Source organism: Chiloscyllium plagiosum, unplaced genomic scaffold, assembly GCF_037043375.1.
Source record: "Chiloscyllium plagiosum isolate Xiang-an unplaced genomic scaffold, Cpla_swu_hap1 HiC_scaffold_4, whole genome shotgun sequence".
NCBI classification, from domain to species: Eukaryota; Metazoa; Chordata; class Chondrichthyes; order Orectolobiformes; family Hemiscylliidae; genus Chiloscyllium; species Chiloscyllium plagiosum.
The window spans coordinates 147,509,619-147,527,036 of NW_028270142.1; the positions used below are offsets into that span (position 1 = coordinate 147,509,619).

General features: G+C 46.3%; 1 protein-coding gene across 1 annotated transcript in view; it reads right to left on the minus strand.

Annotated features, from left to right (window-relative positions):
* Nucleotides 1–2,910: 2,910 nt before the first annotated feature.
* The window catches only part of LOC122548798 (chondroitin polymerizing factor 2, non-catalytic subunit), a 33,241-nt gene continuing 18,733 nt past the window's right edge, over nucleotides 2,911–17,418 (minus strand). The window contains exons 3-4 of the mRNA XM_043687573.2: nucleotides 12,418–12,600; nucleotides 2,911–9,129 (exon numbers count right to left, since the gene is read on the minus strand). Of these exons, the coding sequence (XP_043543508.1) occupies nucleotides 7,870–9,129; nucleotides 12,418–12,600 (1,443 nt within the window). The 3' untranslated portion in view covers nucleotides 2,911–7,869. The remainder of the gene's footprint in view (nucleotides 9,130–12,417; nucleotides 12,601–17,418) is intronic.

The window sequence follows — 17,418 nt, forward strand, 5'->3', positions numbered from 1 at the left end:
CGGGGTTCAGATTCCTGCCACGGTAGGTAGGGGAATTCAGTTTTACACAGAATCTGGAATTAAGAGTCTGATGATGCTGATTGTCATAAAAACCCCATCTTGTTCACTAACGTCCTTCAGGGAAGTCTGGCCTGCACGTGACTTCAGACCCCCGGTAAAGGTTGAAACGTCACTGCTCTCTGGGCAATCAGAGATGGGCAGTAATAGCCAGCAATGCCTGCATCCTGGGAATGATTTTTAAAAAATGCCTTTGCCCCAAATGGTACTTTAACGATCACCTTTAAAATTATAGATAAACCACATCCATTGCATTTCTATTTTTACCCTCTTGACAAATTCAATCGTTGGTTTAGCATGAGCTGCCATTTCAGATATCCCTGCTGACTGGCCCTGATTAATTCAAGTTTATCCCAGTGTTTAGGAACCATCCCATATAACCAGTCTATAATTTCCACGCCCATTCCTGCTTTTTCCAGTGTTGGCCTGCAGTTCACAGAAATCATCTTACCACAGACATTTTGAAAATTACAGCTGGGAACGTCTGCTACTTGTTAAATTATTATTGGACCCCCAGACATAAATGATCAGATTCTTGTACCTTGTCTCCTTGAGGTGGTATTGATCTAACTTCCAATTCTCTTCAGTTAACCAGATACAGCTTTTCGTCTGAACGTTTATGAGTTCAAATACCATTCCAAAGATTTGAGCACAAGAATCTAGTGTGATGCTCCAGTGTAGTTTTAAGGGAGTGCTGCACTGTTGAACATTCCAACCTTTGGATGTGTCAATGTGTCTGGTCTACTTTCACAAGTGAATAGAAGTGATCCCATAAAACAATTTCAAAGTTAAACAATAAAGTTATCCCTGCCATTGTAGTCAATAATTGGCCCTCAGTATCACACTGGGAGCTTGCTTTGAGTAAACTGGTTGTCTCAGTTTCTTCATTACAATGGTAACTATGGTTACCTTAATTGGCTAGATGACTGGTTTAAAGTACAGTGATGCTAACAGCATGGGTTCAATTCCTGCACCAACTGAGGTTAGCATGAAGGACTCTCCTTCTCAACCTTTCCCCTCATCTCAGGCATGGTAACCCTCAGGTTAAATCACCACCAGCGTCGTTCTCTAATTATCCAGTAGGAACTTAATCTTACACTTCAAAATGTTTCATTTGCTGTCAGGTGTTTTGCAACACCCCAAAGCTCCTTTCTCCATTATTCTATAGCAACCAGTTCTTTGAAAACTAGTATAAAGTACGGTTCTAATGCCCTGTTGTTCCGTTATTCTGCACTACTTCCCTATACCGTTAGTAGCACAATTACATGTTGATGATGATTCCACCAGGACCACTCAGCTCCAGGCTGTAAGCCCTGGAATGATGTAGAGTTGAGATGGTCTTGCAGTCAGTGCCTCATATAAACTCTCCCAATCCAATTCCCAAACCTGACTGCATTTGTCATTCTATTTGGAATTGTGGGCAGAGGGAAATCTCTCGTACCCTGCCCAGGCATGGCTAGTCAGAGGAGGGAAATTCTAATTTAAATCCTTCTTTGGGTCAAAAAGACTGTGTATGCTCACCGTTTGGAGGAACACACATTCCAAAGAAGTGGATAGCACTGAGGAACACGTTGGTAAGGCTCTCCAGTTAATTTAGCAGTTTGAGAAGGGGCAATAGCAGAATGGAAACCTGGGTCCTTCTCGCTGGTTTGCGGTGACACACATTGCAGCATTAGCCATCTCAGACAAGAGCATGAGGGTTCTTCTGCACAAACGTCGCTCCCTCTTTGATATATGCAGCATGCACTTTGCTCAGCAAGTCAACTGACAGGTCAGATGTAACAGGGCACATGATGAAGTGGTGCCAAGTACTTCTGGAAGCCTTCAGTCATAATCCTGCACACAGGGAAATGGTATGGAGTTTGTCAGAGCAGATCTGTCCTGAAGTAATACATTTCTTTCATACCCAGAAAAATACAATCCATTATAGACCAAAGGGGCAATCTGGGTGTGGACCTGGAGGTTATTGGTACGGTGTTAAATGAGTATTTCATACATGTCATCACTAAGGAGGAGGAGGAACGTGTAGATACAAAGTTCAGGAAGAGGGATTGTCAAGCTCTTGGAACAGTTTGACAGCAGTAGTGAGGAGGTATTTGTGGTTGTCATAGGGTGAAAAGTGAACAAATTCCCAGAGTCAGGATGAGTTGCATCCCAGTCTGCTGTGGAAAATGAGGAAGGAAATTATAGGAGCCCTGACCCAAATGTTTAATTCCTCTCTGGCCACAGGGAAGATGTCAAAGGACTGGGAGTTACGCAGTTCCACTTTTCAAGAACAACAGAAGAAATAAACCAGGGAACTGTAGACCATTGAGTCTCACATCAGTGAGTGAAACTACAAGGGAAAATTCTGAGGGAGAGAATTAATCTCCACCTGAAGACACGAGGTTTGATCAGGGATCATCAGTACGGCTTTATCAGACAGAGATCATGCTGAACAAATACAAGTGAATTTTTCAAGGTCAGCAAGTGTGGAGATGAGGGTAGCATGGTTGATGCCACTATATAGATCCTGGACATGCACTATCTTCATTAGTGTAGGTGGCATTAGTGCAGTTTTGGTGATAATCGTGCAGCTGTACATAATGTATTTTTAACCCTCTGAGAATCACGCTGATGCTTCATTCCTTTAAAGCAAAATATAAATACGAGCTATAGCTGTCTTTCATAGGAGTTTGGCTGCATGAGAGATGAGGAAAAGAATCAGAGAAAAGAGTTTCAGATGATCATTGTTAACAGTCAACTTGTTGAGATGGCATTGGAAATTAGCAAAATATGAGAAGTCATGAGTAATGTGATGTTTCTATAGCTTAGTCCCATTCAGCAATCAAACACCAACAGCTCATAACGTGGTATCATGAAACAGCAGCTGTGTTTAGAACAGAGAGTTACAATGTAAAGTTACAGCATTTAAGACAGTGTCAGAGAGTGCCTTTGGAGGGCCCTAAATACAGTCCTTCACTAAAGGGGCCAAGGCATTCTGACAAGTGCAATACATTGCTTACAGGCAGCAGTTTTACCACTAGGATTACAGCAAGAAATTCCTAAAACATTTCACAGACTAGAATTATTCTCAAAGCCATTGTTACGCAGGTATATGTGGCAAGCTGTTTACACACAGACCCTCCCAAAACAACAATGAAACAAAGGAAAAATAATACTGATTGTAACAGAGGAATAAAGGTTGACAATGATGCCGGAATTCTTGTTCTCTTCCTTTAAATACAAAGTGCTCCCTCAGCACTGACCCTCCGACAGTGCGGCGCTCCCTCAGCACTGACCCTCCGACAGTGCGGCGCTCCCTCAGCACTGACCCTCCGACAGTGCGGCGCTCCCTCAGCACTGACCCTCCGACAGTGCGGCGCTCCCTCAGCACTGACCCTCCGACAGTGCGGCGCTCCCTCAGCACTGACCCTCCGACAGTGCCCACTCCCTCAGCACTGACCCTCTGACAGTGCGGCGCTCCCTCAGCATTGACCCTCTGACAGTGCCCACTCCCTCAGCGCTGACCCTCTGACAGTGCGGCGCCCCCTCAGCAACGACCCTCCGACAGTGCGGCGCTCCCTCAGCGCTGACCCTCCGACAGTGCGGCGCTCCCTCAGCGCTGACCCTCCGACAGTGCGGCGCTCCCTCAGCGCTGACCCTCCGACAGTGCGGCGCTCCCTCAGCGCTGACCTTCCGACAGTGCGGCGCTCCCTCAGCGCTGACCCTCCGACAGTGCGGCGCTCCCTCAGCGCTGACCCTCCGACAGTGCGGCGCTCCCTCAGCGCTGACCCTCCGACAGTGCGGCGCTCCCTCAGCGCTGACCCTCCGACAGTGCGGCGCTCCCTCAGCGCTGACCCTCTGACAGTGCGGCGCTCCCTCAGCGCTGACCCTCCGACAGTGCGGCGCTCCCTCAGCGCTGACCCTCCGACAGTGCGGCGCTCCCTCAGCGCTGACCCTCCGACAGTGCCCACTCCCTCAGCGCTGACCCTCCGACAGTGCCCACTCCCTCAGCGCTGACCCTCCGACAGTGCGGCGCTCCCTCAGCACTGACCCTCCGACAGTGCGGCGCTCCCTCAGCACTGACCCTCCGACAGTGCGGCGCTCCCTCAGCACTGACCCTCCGACAGTGCGGCGCTCCCTCAGCACTGACCCTCCGACAGTGCCCGCTCCCTCAGCACTGACCCTCCGACAGTGCCCGCTCCCTCAGCACTGACCCTCCGACAGTGCGGCGCTCCCTCAGCACTGACCCTCCGACAGTGCGGCGCTCCCTCAGCACTGACCCTCCGACAGTGCCCGCTCCCTCAGCACTGACCCTCCGACAGTGCCCGCTCCCTCAGCACTGACCCTCCGACAGTGCCCACTCCCTCAGCACTGACCCTCCGACAGTGCGGCGCTCCCTCAGCACTGACCCTCCGACAGTGCCCGCTCCCTCAGCACTGACCCTCCGACAGTGCGGCACTCCCTCAGCACTGACCCTCCGACAGTGCCCACTCCCTCAGCACTGACCCTCCGACAGTGCGGCGCTCCCTCAGCACTGACCCTCCGACAGTGCCCGCTCCCTCAGCACTGACCCTCCGACAGTGCCCGCTCCCTCAGCACTGACCCTCCGACAGTGCGACACTCCCTCAGCACTGACCCTCCGACAGTGCCCACTCCCTCAGCACTGACCCTCTGACAGTGCGGCGCTCCCTCAGCACTGACCCTCCGACAGTGCGGCACCAACATTTAAATAGTAATACTGAATGGGATAGAGATTTGGATGAATCTTCATAATCTGGGAAGTTAAAGCTTCTGCGCTGCCAGACCTGCAATGTGTCTGGAGAGCACTTTGCATAATACTCATGTGAAAACTGTGGGAATCATCTGAAATAAAGAACAATACATTAACATGTAACATATCAACAGGTGGGAGATGCTCCCTATAGTACCCCAGCGCTAGAGTGGAGTGATGATGTATGGAACAAGGTACAAATCAAACCAGAATGAATCCCATACTCAAAATAACTTTGGGAGGAGAAAGAGTAAGCCTTCAGCCTTCACCTCCCTCCAAACTTCTCCCACCACCTCGAAAGGAACTTGTGGGTTCAAGTTCCAGTGGCCATGTAATGAATCTGACAGATGCCAGGAAGTTCTGAAGGTTTACATGAGAGATTACATGATTAAGTGTTGACAGGGCATTAGCACAGAGAATAATAATCAAGTCATACTGTCCTGACTGAATGTCTATACACATGGGTTTAGCTGACTACACAATATAGTACCAGAATGATCAGGAATGTTTGATTCTCTGCTCCCCTCCCAGGAAGTCAATGACAATCACAGTATCTCAACCATGGCCAGGATTCAACCCTTGGAACTTCCATACAGCCGGCAAGAGCAACAGAGATCGGGAGGTCCCAACATATGCTGTTGTCTCTTGAATAGTGAACAGGAAACTGGGATGAAACCAACATGCACCTCATATTCTCAAAATGGAATGGAGCCCAGGCTGTGTGTGGGCTCAGCCACTCCTGCAAACCTTTTTTTTCTCCTCCTTTCTCTTGAGTTCTCTTTTGTTTTCCTTTTTCTTTCCTTTGGAGCCTTTCGTGGTGGGTTAACTGGTGAAATCGTGTCAGCTGGAGTGGGCCCCTGTACGGAATGGTAGCTCCTCCCGACAGTGGGGGACATGGCTTCTCACAGCGACTGGAGGCAGCCAAAGTTTAAGATGGTGGCACTAGAAGGTGACATCTCGCAGGAGGTCAGCCAGAGCAGGACTCTTGGCGAGATGGGGGTGCAGAGGCCTGGTCTGACAGAGGAGCCAGGGACGCCTAGTTGCAGTAGGTGGAGAGTTCTGGAGTTGGTGAGGTGGTTGCTGCTGCAGCAGCATGGTATGCCCAGAGCTGGGATTCTCAGCGTCGAGACATAGGTAGTACTGGGGTCTCCTGGCTGTGGGGCGAGTGTAGGTCAGCAAAGTGGGCCACATTCTCCGGCAACTAAAACTAAACAAACAAATAAGTTTGTACCTGTGTTTTTGTTCTTGCCACTGTTTACCTATTATTTACTTATTTATGCTCCTTAACTCTGATCTGCCTCGGTACACATGACAATCAATTCAATTCAACTGTTCTAAGAAGTCAAAGCTAGAAACCACGCGTGGTATTGTCTGTTTTACAGGATTGGACAAGGTCAGAAGTTTTACAAAGAACTGCAGATGCTGGAAATCTGATAAAAACAGAACACTGGAGAAACTCAGCAGGTCTGGTGGCATCTGTGCAGAGAGAAAAACAGTGAATGTTTTGAATCTGACTCTTCTTCAAAACTACAGGAGCTTTATGTTGTTGCTGGGTTAAGAGACCTAGTTCCATGTTACAATATTCTATACATCTCACCAATGGGGAGTGCTCAGCACTAACAAGGGTGACTAATGCAGGGAAGTGTTCCAGTTACAACGGTTAATGTTCTGCATCCCACTGAAAGCTCAGAACTCTCCTCAAGGAAATCAAATGGATGAGTAGTCTCTGTGACTAAAGAATGGAGAGAGTATGCTAGAGGTCTGGATGGGCTGAATCATACATCCCTCTGGCGTGGAAGCAGACCATTCGGCCCATCGAGTCAATACCGAAGCTGCAAACAGTATCCACCTAGACACACCCCCCTACCATATTCCTGCAACCCTGTATTTCTGATGACTAATTCACCTAGCCTGCATATGTTTGGACCACGGGAAGAAACCAGAGCATCTGCAGGAAAGCCACACAGATAGTTTCCCAAGGCTAGCGCTGCAAGGCAGCAGCTCTAACCACTGAGTGACTATGCCGAATGACCTCTTCCTGTCAGGTGCTCCTGTTAAAGCTCTCATGGAATGTAAAATGATGGCTGATCTTTATGTTGAAAATCAGACAGTTTGCAGAATAGCTGAATCAGTAGGGGGAATCTGTCAAATGGTCTGACTAAATCTTCCCTCCGGTTAATGCTAGGTGTTTTCCTGGAGAATGCCTTTGCTCAAATTGAGAAACGCTAGGACTGGAGAATGCAGCAGCTCCTGTTCAGTTCCAAACTATTCAGATGCTGAGAACAGCAATAGGGAAAGGCCATGATGCAGCACTACAGTGAGCCTGAAGATACTACTAAAAGCAAAAACAGGCAGATCAGGCTGAATTTGGGCTCAGGAAGTGTGCAGATGGGAAATAAGGAAAGAACGGAGAACAGCTAGTAATTCCTTGCTGGATTATAATCATCCAAAATTCCAAATCTTTCAGATCAGCAGCGATCTTCGAGCTAGGAAACTATCCCAACATTCAATGGGATCATGGCTGACCTTTATGGTGTAATGAAATCCTCTAGTTATATACATTAACTTTAAATAAGCAAGCCAGCATTGGATGACAGGCAACATTTATGCAATAGGCAGTTCAGTGACAGTATCCACATCTGCCTAGCAATGGTGGAAAGGCTTATTGCAAACCTTGAAATAAGCCCCACATTGACTTCGATTCTGAATTTAATGTGGCCACCTAGCAGCCTTAGGGAATGTCTGTTCCACTAATGTTACAAGTCACGGATTAAAACAAAACTGACATAACTAGAAGGCAACTGCATAAACTTTAATTAAGTTTGTTTAAATTTGTTGATCTTAGATTTTAAATTATGGGGATTGATCCCTAGCCTCAATTGTTTGCTTTGGTGTGGGGTCTTAGGGGTGGGAAGAGTACCAGATTACCCCTACCCTTTACATGAAGGGGAGTAGATTTAAATGGAGATTCCAGAGACTCTAATGGGCTACAGCCAACAGTTCTCCACATCAAATCCTGTGTATGATTACCAAAATACTTCTTGCTACAATCAAATCTAAGTGCTGTTGGCTTGTTCTTGCTCAAATATGGCCAAGGCCAGCTGGGAGCGTGATGCCAGCCCTTCCAGGTTGCTGAGCACACAGCGGTGGTAGACCTCCTCACTCAGCCGGGGGTTACACGTGCGGTGGGTGTACTTCTGCACCAGGCCTGGTTCCACGGGCCGGAAGACGTGCAGGCTCGAATACTTGATGAACACATCGTACACCTCCATACTCTCGAGCATTTCGTCATTGTCCAGGATGTCGGCAGCCATCTTGGTCCGAGCTGCCATGTAGTCAGAGTTGAAGAAGCAGGACTCACTAAAGACCCGGCGGTCAAAATGGCCATCCTTCAGGAACTCGGCAGAGGAGGGGGTCTGCTGCTCCCGGTAGACGACAGCAGGATTATACTCTTGGAAGTGGATGGGAAAGAAGACCTGCCAGTTGTTTATGGTGTTCATGCGGCAGCGGTTAAGAAACTCACCGTTGATCTCAGTCCAGACGCTGGCGATGAAGAACAAAGTGTCCACGGGGTGCTTCTTGGAGATAATGTCCATGATCTTCACCTGGGAAGGAACATCCGTCTTGACACTAATCCATGGGATTTTCACATCAGAGTAACGCTTTTCAATCTCAGCTATGGCGGACTTCACCCCCGCAAACACATCATTCTGACTGACGCGCTGGGCATCAAAGGGGTCATAGATGAAGAGGAAGGTCAGTAACATGTTGTCATGCATGTCCAGGGCATTCATGGAGTAGGCATCCAGGAAATTGCCCACATAGCCTTCCTCATGCACGGTGAGGGGTAGGATGACTTGAACCCGGGTGGCCTCGGTCACATATGGCATGGGGATGATCTCCACATTGCTGAGAGGCCTCAGTAGACTGACCCGCTTGGCAATGGTCCGGCTGTAACCTTTCTGGGTGTGGGCTTCCAGCATTAGGTCCAGTGTGTATTCCATTCCCCGAGTTGGGTCAAAACGCCGGTAGCCATTGAGAAGCTGCCTCTTGCGAAAACGTAGCAGGGGCTGGTACTTCTCGTTGAGCTGCTGAACTGCAGTCTCAATGATGTCGCTTATGTCTGCCTTATTGATGCCGCGGAGCTCACACTTCGGAGTGCCTTCGACACACGAGTAAATCTGCTCCTCTGTGAAATAGTCCCAGTTGATAACCTCAAAGCGAGTTTTAGGTTTAAAAGGTGGGTTGATGCCGATTGGCCAGGAGGCTCCAGCCTCACCCTCTGGTGTCAATTTACTGAGGTTCTTTATTTCCACCTGCAAAACATAAAGATTAGGACAGGACACCGAGAGACAGACACAGAGACAGAGACAGGGAACGAGACAGACAGACAAACAGTGAGACAGAGTGAGAGATTAATATAGGATAAAGAGAGAAGGTGTGTGTGAGAGAGAGAGACAGACAGACAGACAGACAGAGAGATTAGCATAGGGCGCAGAAAATAAGAGTGAGATTAGCATAGAGTATACAGATGTCTATCAGTCCAACCCGTCTATGCTGCCCAGATATCCCAACCTAATCCAGTCCCACCTGCCAGCACCCGGCCCATATCCCTCCAAAACCTTCCTATTCATATACCCATCCAGATGCCTTTTAAATGCTGCAATTGTACCAGCCTCCACCACTTCCTCTGGCAGCTCGTTCCATACACGCACCACCCTCTGCATGAAAACGGTGCCCCTTTGGTGCCTTTTAAATCTTTCCCCTCTCACCCTAAACCTATGCCCGCCAGTTCTGGACTCCCCGACCCAAGGGTAAAGACTTAATCTATTCACACTATCTATGCCCCTCATGATTTTATGAATCTCAATAAGGTCACCCCTCAGCCTCTGACGCTCCATGGAAATCAGCCCCAGCCTGTTCAGCCTCTGCCTATACCTCAAACCCTCCAACCCTGGCAACATCCTTGTAAATCTTTTCTGAACCCTTTCAGGTTTCACACATCCTTCCAATAAGATGGAGATCAGAATTGCACACAATATTTGAAAAATGGCCTAACCAATGTCCTGTACAGCCACAAAATAATCTCCCAACTCCTGTACTCAATGAGAAAGACTGGCAAAGAGTAGGAGAGCAAGAGGGAGAGATTGATTAGCATTGACGGCACAGAAAGAGGTCAGCACATTGCAGACAGAGAGAATAGATAGAAATTGGAGAGTGCACTTGCGAGAGACAGCACAAGAGAGAAAGCGCAAAAAGCTCTCAGGATCAAGGGAATGCTGGGAATGGTATCAAAAAGGACTGTATAAAACAAGACGACAGAAGAGCCATTTGGATACAGAACTGGCTCAAAGGGAGAAGACAGAGGGTGGTGGTGGAGGGTTGTTCTTCAGACTGGAGGCCTGTGACCAGTGGAGTGCCACAAGGATCGGTGCTGGGTCCTTTACTTTTCGTCATTTATATGCATGATTTGGATGGGAGCATAAGAGGTATAGCTGGTAAGTTTACTGATGACACCAAAATTGGAGGTGTAGTGGACAGCGAAGAAGGTTACCTCAGATTATAACAGGATCTTGATCAGATGGGCCAATGGGCTGAGAAGTTGCAGATGGAGTTTAACTTAGAAAAATGCGAGGTGCTGCATTTTGGGAAAGCAAATCTTAGCAGGACTTAGACACTTAATGGTAAGGTCCTAGGGAGTGTTGCTGAACAAAGAGACCTTGGAGTGCAGGTTCATAGCTCCTTGAAAGTGAGTCGGAGGTAGATAGGATAGTGAAGAAGGCGTTTGGTATGCTTTCCTTTATTAGTCAAAGTACTGAGTACAGGAGTTGGGAGGTCATGTTGCGGCTGTACAGGACATTGGTTAGGCCACTGTTGGAATATTGTGTCACCTTCCTATTGGAAAGATGTTTTGAAACTTGAAAGAGTTCAGAAAAGATTTACAAGGATGTTGCCAGGATTAGAGGATTTGAGCTACAGGGAGAGGCTGAACAGGCTGGGGCTGTTTTCCCTGGAGCGTCGGAGGCTGAGGGGTGACCTTATAGAGGTTTACAAAATTATGAGGGGCATGGATAGGATAAATAGACAAAGCCTTTTCCCTGGGTTCGGGGAGTCCAGAATTAGAGGGCATAGGTTTAGGGTGAGAGGGAAAAGATATAAAAGAGACCTAAGGGGCAACGTTTTCACACAGTGGGTGGTACGGGTATGGAACAAGCTGCCAGAGGAAGTGGTGGAGGCTGGTACAATTGCAACATTTAAGAGGCATTTGGATGAGTATATGAATAGGAAGGGTTTGGAGGGATATGGGCCGGGTGCTGGCAGGTGGGACTGGATTGGGTTGGGATATCTGGTTGGCATGGACGGGTCGGACCGAAGGGTCTGTTTCCATGCTGTACATCTCTATGATTCGAACAGCCAAATCAGGAAGTAGTGATGCAATCTTAGGAAATTGTTATTGTATGTTTCTTCCCTGGAAGGCACACAAGCTGATTAAAAGCTCTAAAGGTCAACACTTTTGTTCACCTTGTATATGCACTCATTTCTCTTGGAGAACACCACAAAGAAATAGAAGGCTCTAGAATGGTGTAGACAAGTTAGAGTGTTTCCATTCACAGCTGAATCCATTCAGTGTATCCATTCTATTCAGTATCCAGAGCGCACAGATTTAAGGTCATTGGTGGAAAATTGCAAGGTGGGGAAAATCAATTCCTTTGATTGCAGCAAGTTGTGGGGCTCTCAAACACTCTTCCTAAAAGGGCAGTGGAAAAAGATTCAATAGGAACTTTCAAAAGGCAATGGGCTAAATACTTGAAAAGGAGAAATTTGCAGAGAAGAATGAGACTAATTGTTAAATCTTTCAGAACAGCATGATGAGTGAGGGAATGGTGGTTTTTGCAGAACTGTAGCCCAGGAAATAAAGACACAAGAGAAGATAAAGAGTAACAGTGGATTTTGTGGTAAAGCAGATGGAATCTATGGACTTTAATTCTTAAAACACCAATAAACAGTCCTGAAATTCTGTGCAGTAAAAACAGAATCAGTTTATTTGTCACATACATGAGTCAATGGCTCCCTGATAACGAAGCTTTGGCCTAACATTAAGGAGGAATGTGCAGGCCAAGGAGGGGACCCAAAGAAGGTTCACAAGTATGTTCCCGGAGATGAACGCCTGTCACATGAGGAGCAGTTGAGGATTCTGGGTCTCTACTCAATGGAGTAGAAAAATTGAGGTGGGGGGGGGGGGACGCTCTGATTAAACATAGAGAATACTAAGAGGCCTGGACAGATTGGTTGTGGAGAATATATCTTCACTTGTAAGAGAGACTAGGACCTGAGGGCACAGTCTCAGTGTGAAGGGATCGAGATGTGGAGGAATTTCTTCAGTCAGTGGTGAATCCATGTGCTGCAGGAGAATGTAGAGGCCAAGTCTGTGAGTACATTTAAGACAGAGATAGACAGGTTATGGGGAGAAGGCAGGACAATGGGGTTGAGAGACTTATCAGTCATGACTGAATGTCAGAGCAGATCCGATGGGCTAAATAGCCTAATTCTGCCTCTATATCTTATGGTCTTATTACGTTCAGCTCCTTCCAGCCCAACATTACCTGCAGCTCTTCGATTTCCTTGTATGTCTTCTCCAGTTCAATTTCACTGAAGCGGCGATGGAGGCGGTACATTAGTGTGGGGTCTGGTACCAGATGAACAGTGAAAGCCTTTTTGAACTCTGTGCTGTCTTCTTTATCTGGATCTGTGTTCTTGCCTAGTTGAAAGGAGCGGTAGCGTACATCCTGAAATAATAAATGCATCAGGAGACAGTTTCAGGGTAAGGGAATAGCATCAGCCAACAATCCTACACCTGGAGTAAAGTTACGTCAACTCTACAACATCACAACACCGAATGCAGCAGTGTGACTCTTTTCCAAATCTCAGTAACAGCTGTTCTCAATGTTTTCCAATTAGACAACCACCACAGTGACAACTGGAGCCAAATTAGACGCAGCTTTACACCATGACCACATAGATTCCGACTTTCCATATCACAAGACATAGGCATGGCCTGACCAGACAGGATCGACATCTACAAGATGCACTGCGGTAACTCATCAAGGCTTCTTTGACAGCACCTGCAAATTCTACCATCTATAAAGGAGAAGGGCTGCAGATCCATGGAAACACCGCCATCAGCAAGTTCCACTCCGAGCCACTCACCATTAAGACTTAGGTGTTGCTGGGTCAAACTCCTGGAACTCTCTTCCTATTTTTACACCACATTTTCCAACATCCGCAAGTCTGCGACAGGTCAAGAAGGGAGCTTACCACCATGTTTGAGGGAATTAGGATTGGAAGTGCTGGTCTAGCCAGTGACATATATGCCAGGAAACAATTAACTTCCATTGTTGGTCAGGATGAACAAGATCAGAGATCAGGTTAATTTAGACTTCATATTGTGAAATGTGACAGGATTAATGATTCCAGATTAAGACACCATTAGATAACAGTAGCCACAATGAGATTACATTTTTCATCCAGTGTCAAAGGGAGAAAATTGGGTCTAAGCCTAGTGATTTAAACCTAAATAAGAGCAACTGTGTGGGCATGAAAACTGAGCTAGCTGACATATCAGGAGAGGAATGGATCAACAGACACAGTGGTCAACATTTAAAGAAATGTCAGAGTACTCAGGATAAGCATATCCCTACGAGAAAGAAAACATTCTAAGGGGGAAGGAGGGAATCTACTATCTATGGCTAACTAAAGTTAAGGAGAGCTTAAACTTCAGGATAAAGGACATAACTGCAGAAAAATAAGTGGCAGGTCAGATGTTTAGTCAAATTATTAAAGAATGTCAGAGAATGGTTAGAAGGTTAATACAAAGGGATAAATTAGAGTTTGAGAGGAAGCTAGAGTCATAGAAATGTATAGCATGGAAAGACCCTTCATTCCAACTTGTCCATGCTGACCAAATATCCTAAATTAATCTAGTCCCATTTGCCAGCATTCAGTCCATTTCCCTCTTAACTTTTCCTACTCCACCAAACTGGTAAATAGCTTCACTATTGGGGATTCATAACTCCTGTTGATATGTTCTGAATCATTTGTGGAATCTATTATGTTCATTCAGAACATTTATATAAATGATTTTGATGTAAACGAAGGAGGTATGGTTAGTAAGTTTGCAAAATTGGTGGCGTAGTGGACAGCAAAGAAGGTTACCTCAGATTACAGTGGGATCTTGATCAGATAGGCAGAGGAGTGGCAGATGGAGTTTAATTTCGATAAGTGCAAGATGCTGCATTTTGCAAAGGGAAATCAGGACTTACGACACTTAATGGTAAGATCCTAGGGAGTGTTGCTGAACATAGGTTCTAGTTCCTTAAAAATGGAATCTCAGGTTGACAGGATAGTGAAGGCATCATTTGGTATGCTTGCCTTTATTGGTCAGTGCTTTGATTATAGGAGTTGGGAAGTCATGCTGTGGCTGTACAGGACATTGGTTAGACACTTTTTGAATACCTCATTCAACTCTATTATCACCACTATAGGAAAGATATTGTAAAATTTGAAAGGGTTCAGAAAAGATTCACAAGCATATTGCTAGGGTTGGCGGGTTTGGGTTATAGGGAGAGGCCAAATAGATTAGATTAGATTCCCTACAGTGTGGAAACAGGCCCTTCGGCCCAACCAGTCCACACCGACCCTCCGAAGAGTCACCCACCACCCTTCAACTAATGCACCTATTACTATGGACAATGTAGCATGGCCAATCCACCTGACCCTGCACATCTTTGGACTGTGGGAGGAAACCGGAGCACCTGGAGGAAACCCACGAAGACACGGGGAGAACGTGCAAACTCCACACAGTCAGTTGCCTGAGGCGGGAATTGAACCCGGGTCTCTGGTGCTGCGAGGCAGCAGTGCTAACCACTGTGCCACCGTGCCACCCAAATAGGGGGTATTTTCTCTGGAGCATCAAAAATTGAGGGCTGACCTTATAGAGGCTTATAAAATCATAAGGGGTATGGAGAAAGTGAATAGCCAAGATCTATTCCCCAGAGTGGGAGAGTCCAAAACTAGAGGGCATAAGTTTAACGTTAGAGGGGAAAGATTTAGAAGGGACCTGAGGGGCAATTTTTTCACACAGAGGGTGGTGCGAGTATGGAATGAGCTGCCAGAGGAAGTGGTGGAGGCTGGTACAATTACAACATTTAAAAGGCATCTGGATGGGCTTATGAATAAGAAGGGTTTAGGAGGGAAGTGGGCCAAATCCTGGCAAATGAAACTAGATTAATTTAGGATACCTGGTCAGCATGGACAAGTTGGACCAAAGGGTGTGTTTCCATGCTGTACATCTATGATTCTATGTTCTGTCCATCTGCCTCTTCATCCAAACAGGTTCTGTAAAGATCATGAGCATCTCTCCCCCATCACTGTATTCCAAAGTTTGATGACAAGATTGAGACTAACAATTGGGAATTTACCAATTGGGAAATTTAAAAAAAAAAGAGTGGGCATGGACCACGAGGTGGCATCATAACCTGGGAAAGATAAATGAGGACGGACAGAGAAAAAATGGTTACCTGTAGAGTACTGAATGATGTAGGTAACATTTGCTGTTGTGTAGATCCAAACAGGTGCATTTTGAATGTGGAGTTCTCCCTCCCGCTTAACTGCCCCAAAGCAAGCCACTCAGCTCAGGGCAGTTAGAGATGGAGAAATATCGGTCTTAGCAATGACACCTACAGTCCACGAATAAACTTCTCATTAACGAGTTACTCAAGTTAAGTGGTATTTTTTGCCCCTTGAGCCAACCTGAGAATGATCCACCCAGGTCAATGTTTGGAAAAGTTTTGTGGCCAAATTCTATAATATCCCTTTATATTTTATGAAGGGACTTTGAGAGTGTTTAGTAAAAATTACACAGTTGGAGTTAATGCTGACCACTTCCTGATCAATAATTAGAGCCAGGTTCCACACGCAAAGGTGCTGACAAGGAAGATCTTTGTACTAGAAAACAATGACCTCTTGATAAGTCCTTGTGATAGCTTTTCATTAAATTGGAAGTTTTCCTTCCATTTTTCATCATCGTTACCATCCACTAATCATTCCTATTTTGTTGCAAAATATCTCCTCAGTCATGAGCAGGATCGAGTGGGGTTTGCAGCTCCCTATAGGGAGCTCGGTGTTTTCTATCATATGGATTTGAGGGGGAGACGGTGGAGAATGCTTAAATGGGTGTTGGTTCAGCTTGTTGCTTTGCAGCAGACCAAAAACAAAACTGTTCAATGTTCTGGTTTCATTGGATCATTAAATTTACAGTGCAGGAAGCCATTCAGCCAGCCATGCCTGTGCTGTCTCCTCTTAAGAATAATCATGCTTAACCCCACACATCTGTAAAATATCTGAAATTTTCTTCCTTAAAATTATTGATAGAATCAGTTTCCTTGCTCAGGTCAAGACACTAACATCTCAAAACAAGCATTTATTTTAATTCATTTGTGGAATACAAACTTTGCTGATTGGGCCACAATGTATTGCCCGTCCCTAGTAGCCCTTGAGGTGCTGGTGGTGAGCTGCCTTCTTGAACCACTGCAGTCCATGTGCTGTTGGTAGACCCATAATGTTGTTAGGAGGAATTTCCAGGATTTTGACCCAGCAACACTGAAGAAACGGTGATATATTTCCAAGTCAGGAAGATGAGTGGCTTGGAGGTGAACTTGCAGATGGTGGTGTTCCTGTGTATCTGCTGCCCTTGGTCTTTCTAGATGGCAATGGTCATGGGTTTGTAAAGGTCTCGAAGGAGCCTTGTTAAATTTCTGCAGTGTTTCCGGTTGATAGTACCTACTGCTGCTAATGAACATCAGAGGTGGGTGGATGTGCTACCAGCCTGGCTGCTTTGTCCTGGACATGTCAAGCTTTTTGAATGTTGTTGGAACTGCTTTTATCCAGGCAAGTGGGGATTGTTCTAACAATGATAACCTCTGCATCCAGAGGAATTTCAGTGATGGCAATTTTATTGAAAGTCAAGGGCCAATGGTTAGATTCTCTCTTGTTGGAGATGGCTACAGTTTGGTAACTGCGCAGTGCAAATGTTACTTGTCACTTGTCCAAGACTAGACATTGTCTAGATCTTGCTGCATTGGGACATAGATTGCTTCAGTACCTGAGGAGTCATAAATGGCGTTGAATGTTTCGCAGTCATCAGTGAAAATCCCCACTTCTTATGAACTGCCTGAAGCTAATTTGTCAAATTTGCTCGAGAGTGGCTATCAATTGATGCATCTTCCTTTCCAACCGGTGGATCACAAAATTGACAATTGATGGAGGGAAGATCACTGATGAAGCAGCTAAGATGTTTGGACTCAGGAACACTATCCTGATGAACTCCTACAGATCTGTCTGTGAGCTGAGATGACTGACCAATAACAACAACCACCTTCCTCAGTAACTCAGTTTTGCTAGGCTCCTTGGTGCCAAACTCAGTCAAATGCAGACTTGACGTCAAGGACTGTCATTCTCACCACACCTGTGGAATTCAGCACTTTTGTCCATGTTTGACCCAAGGCTGTAATAAGGTCAGAAGCCGAGTGGCCCTGGCGGAACCCAAA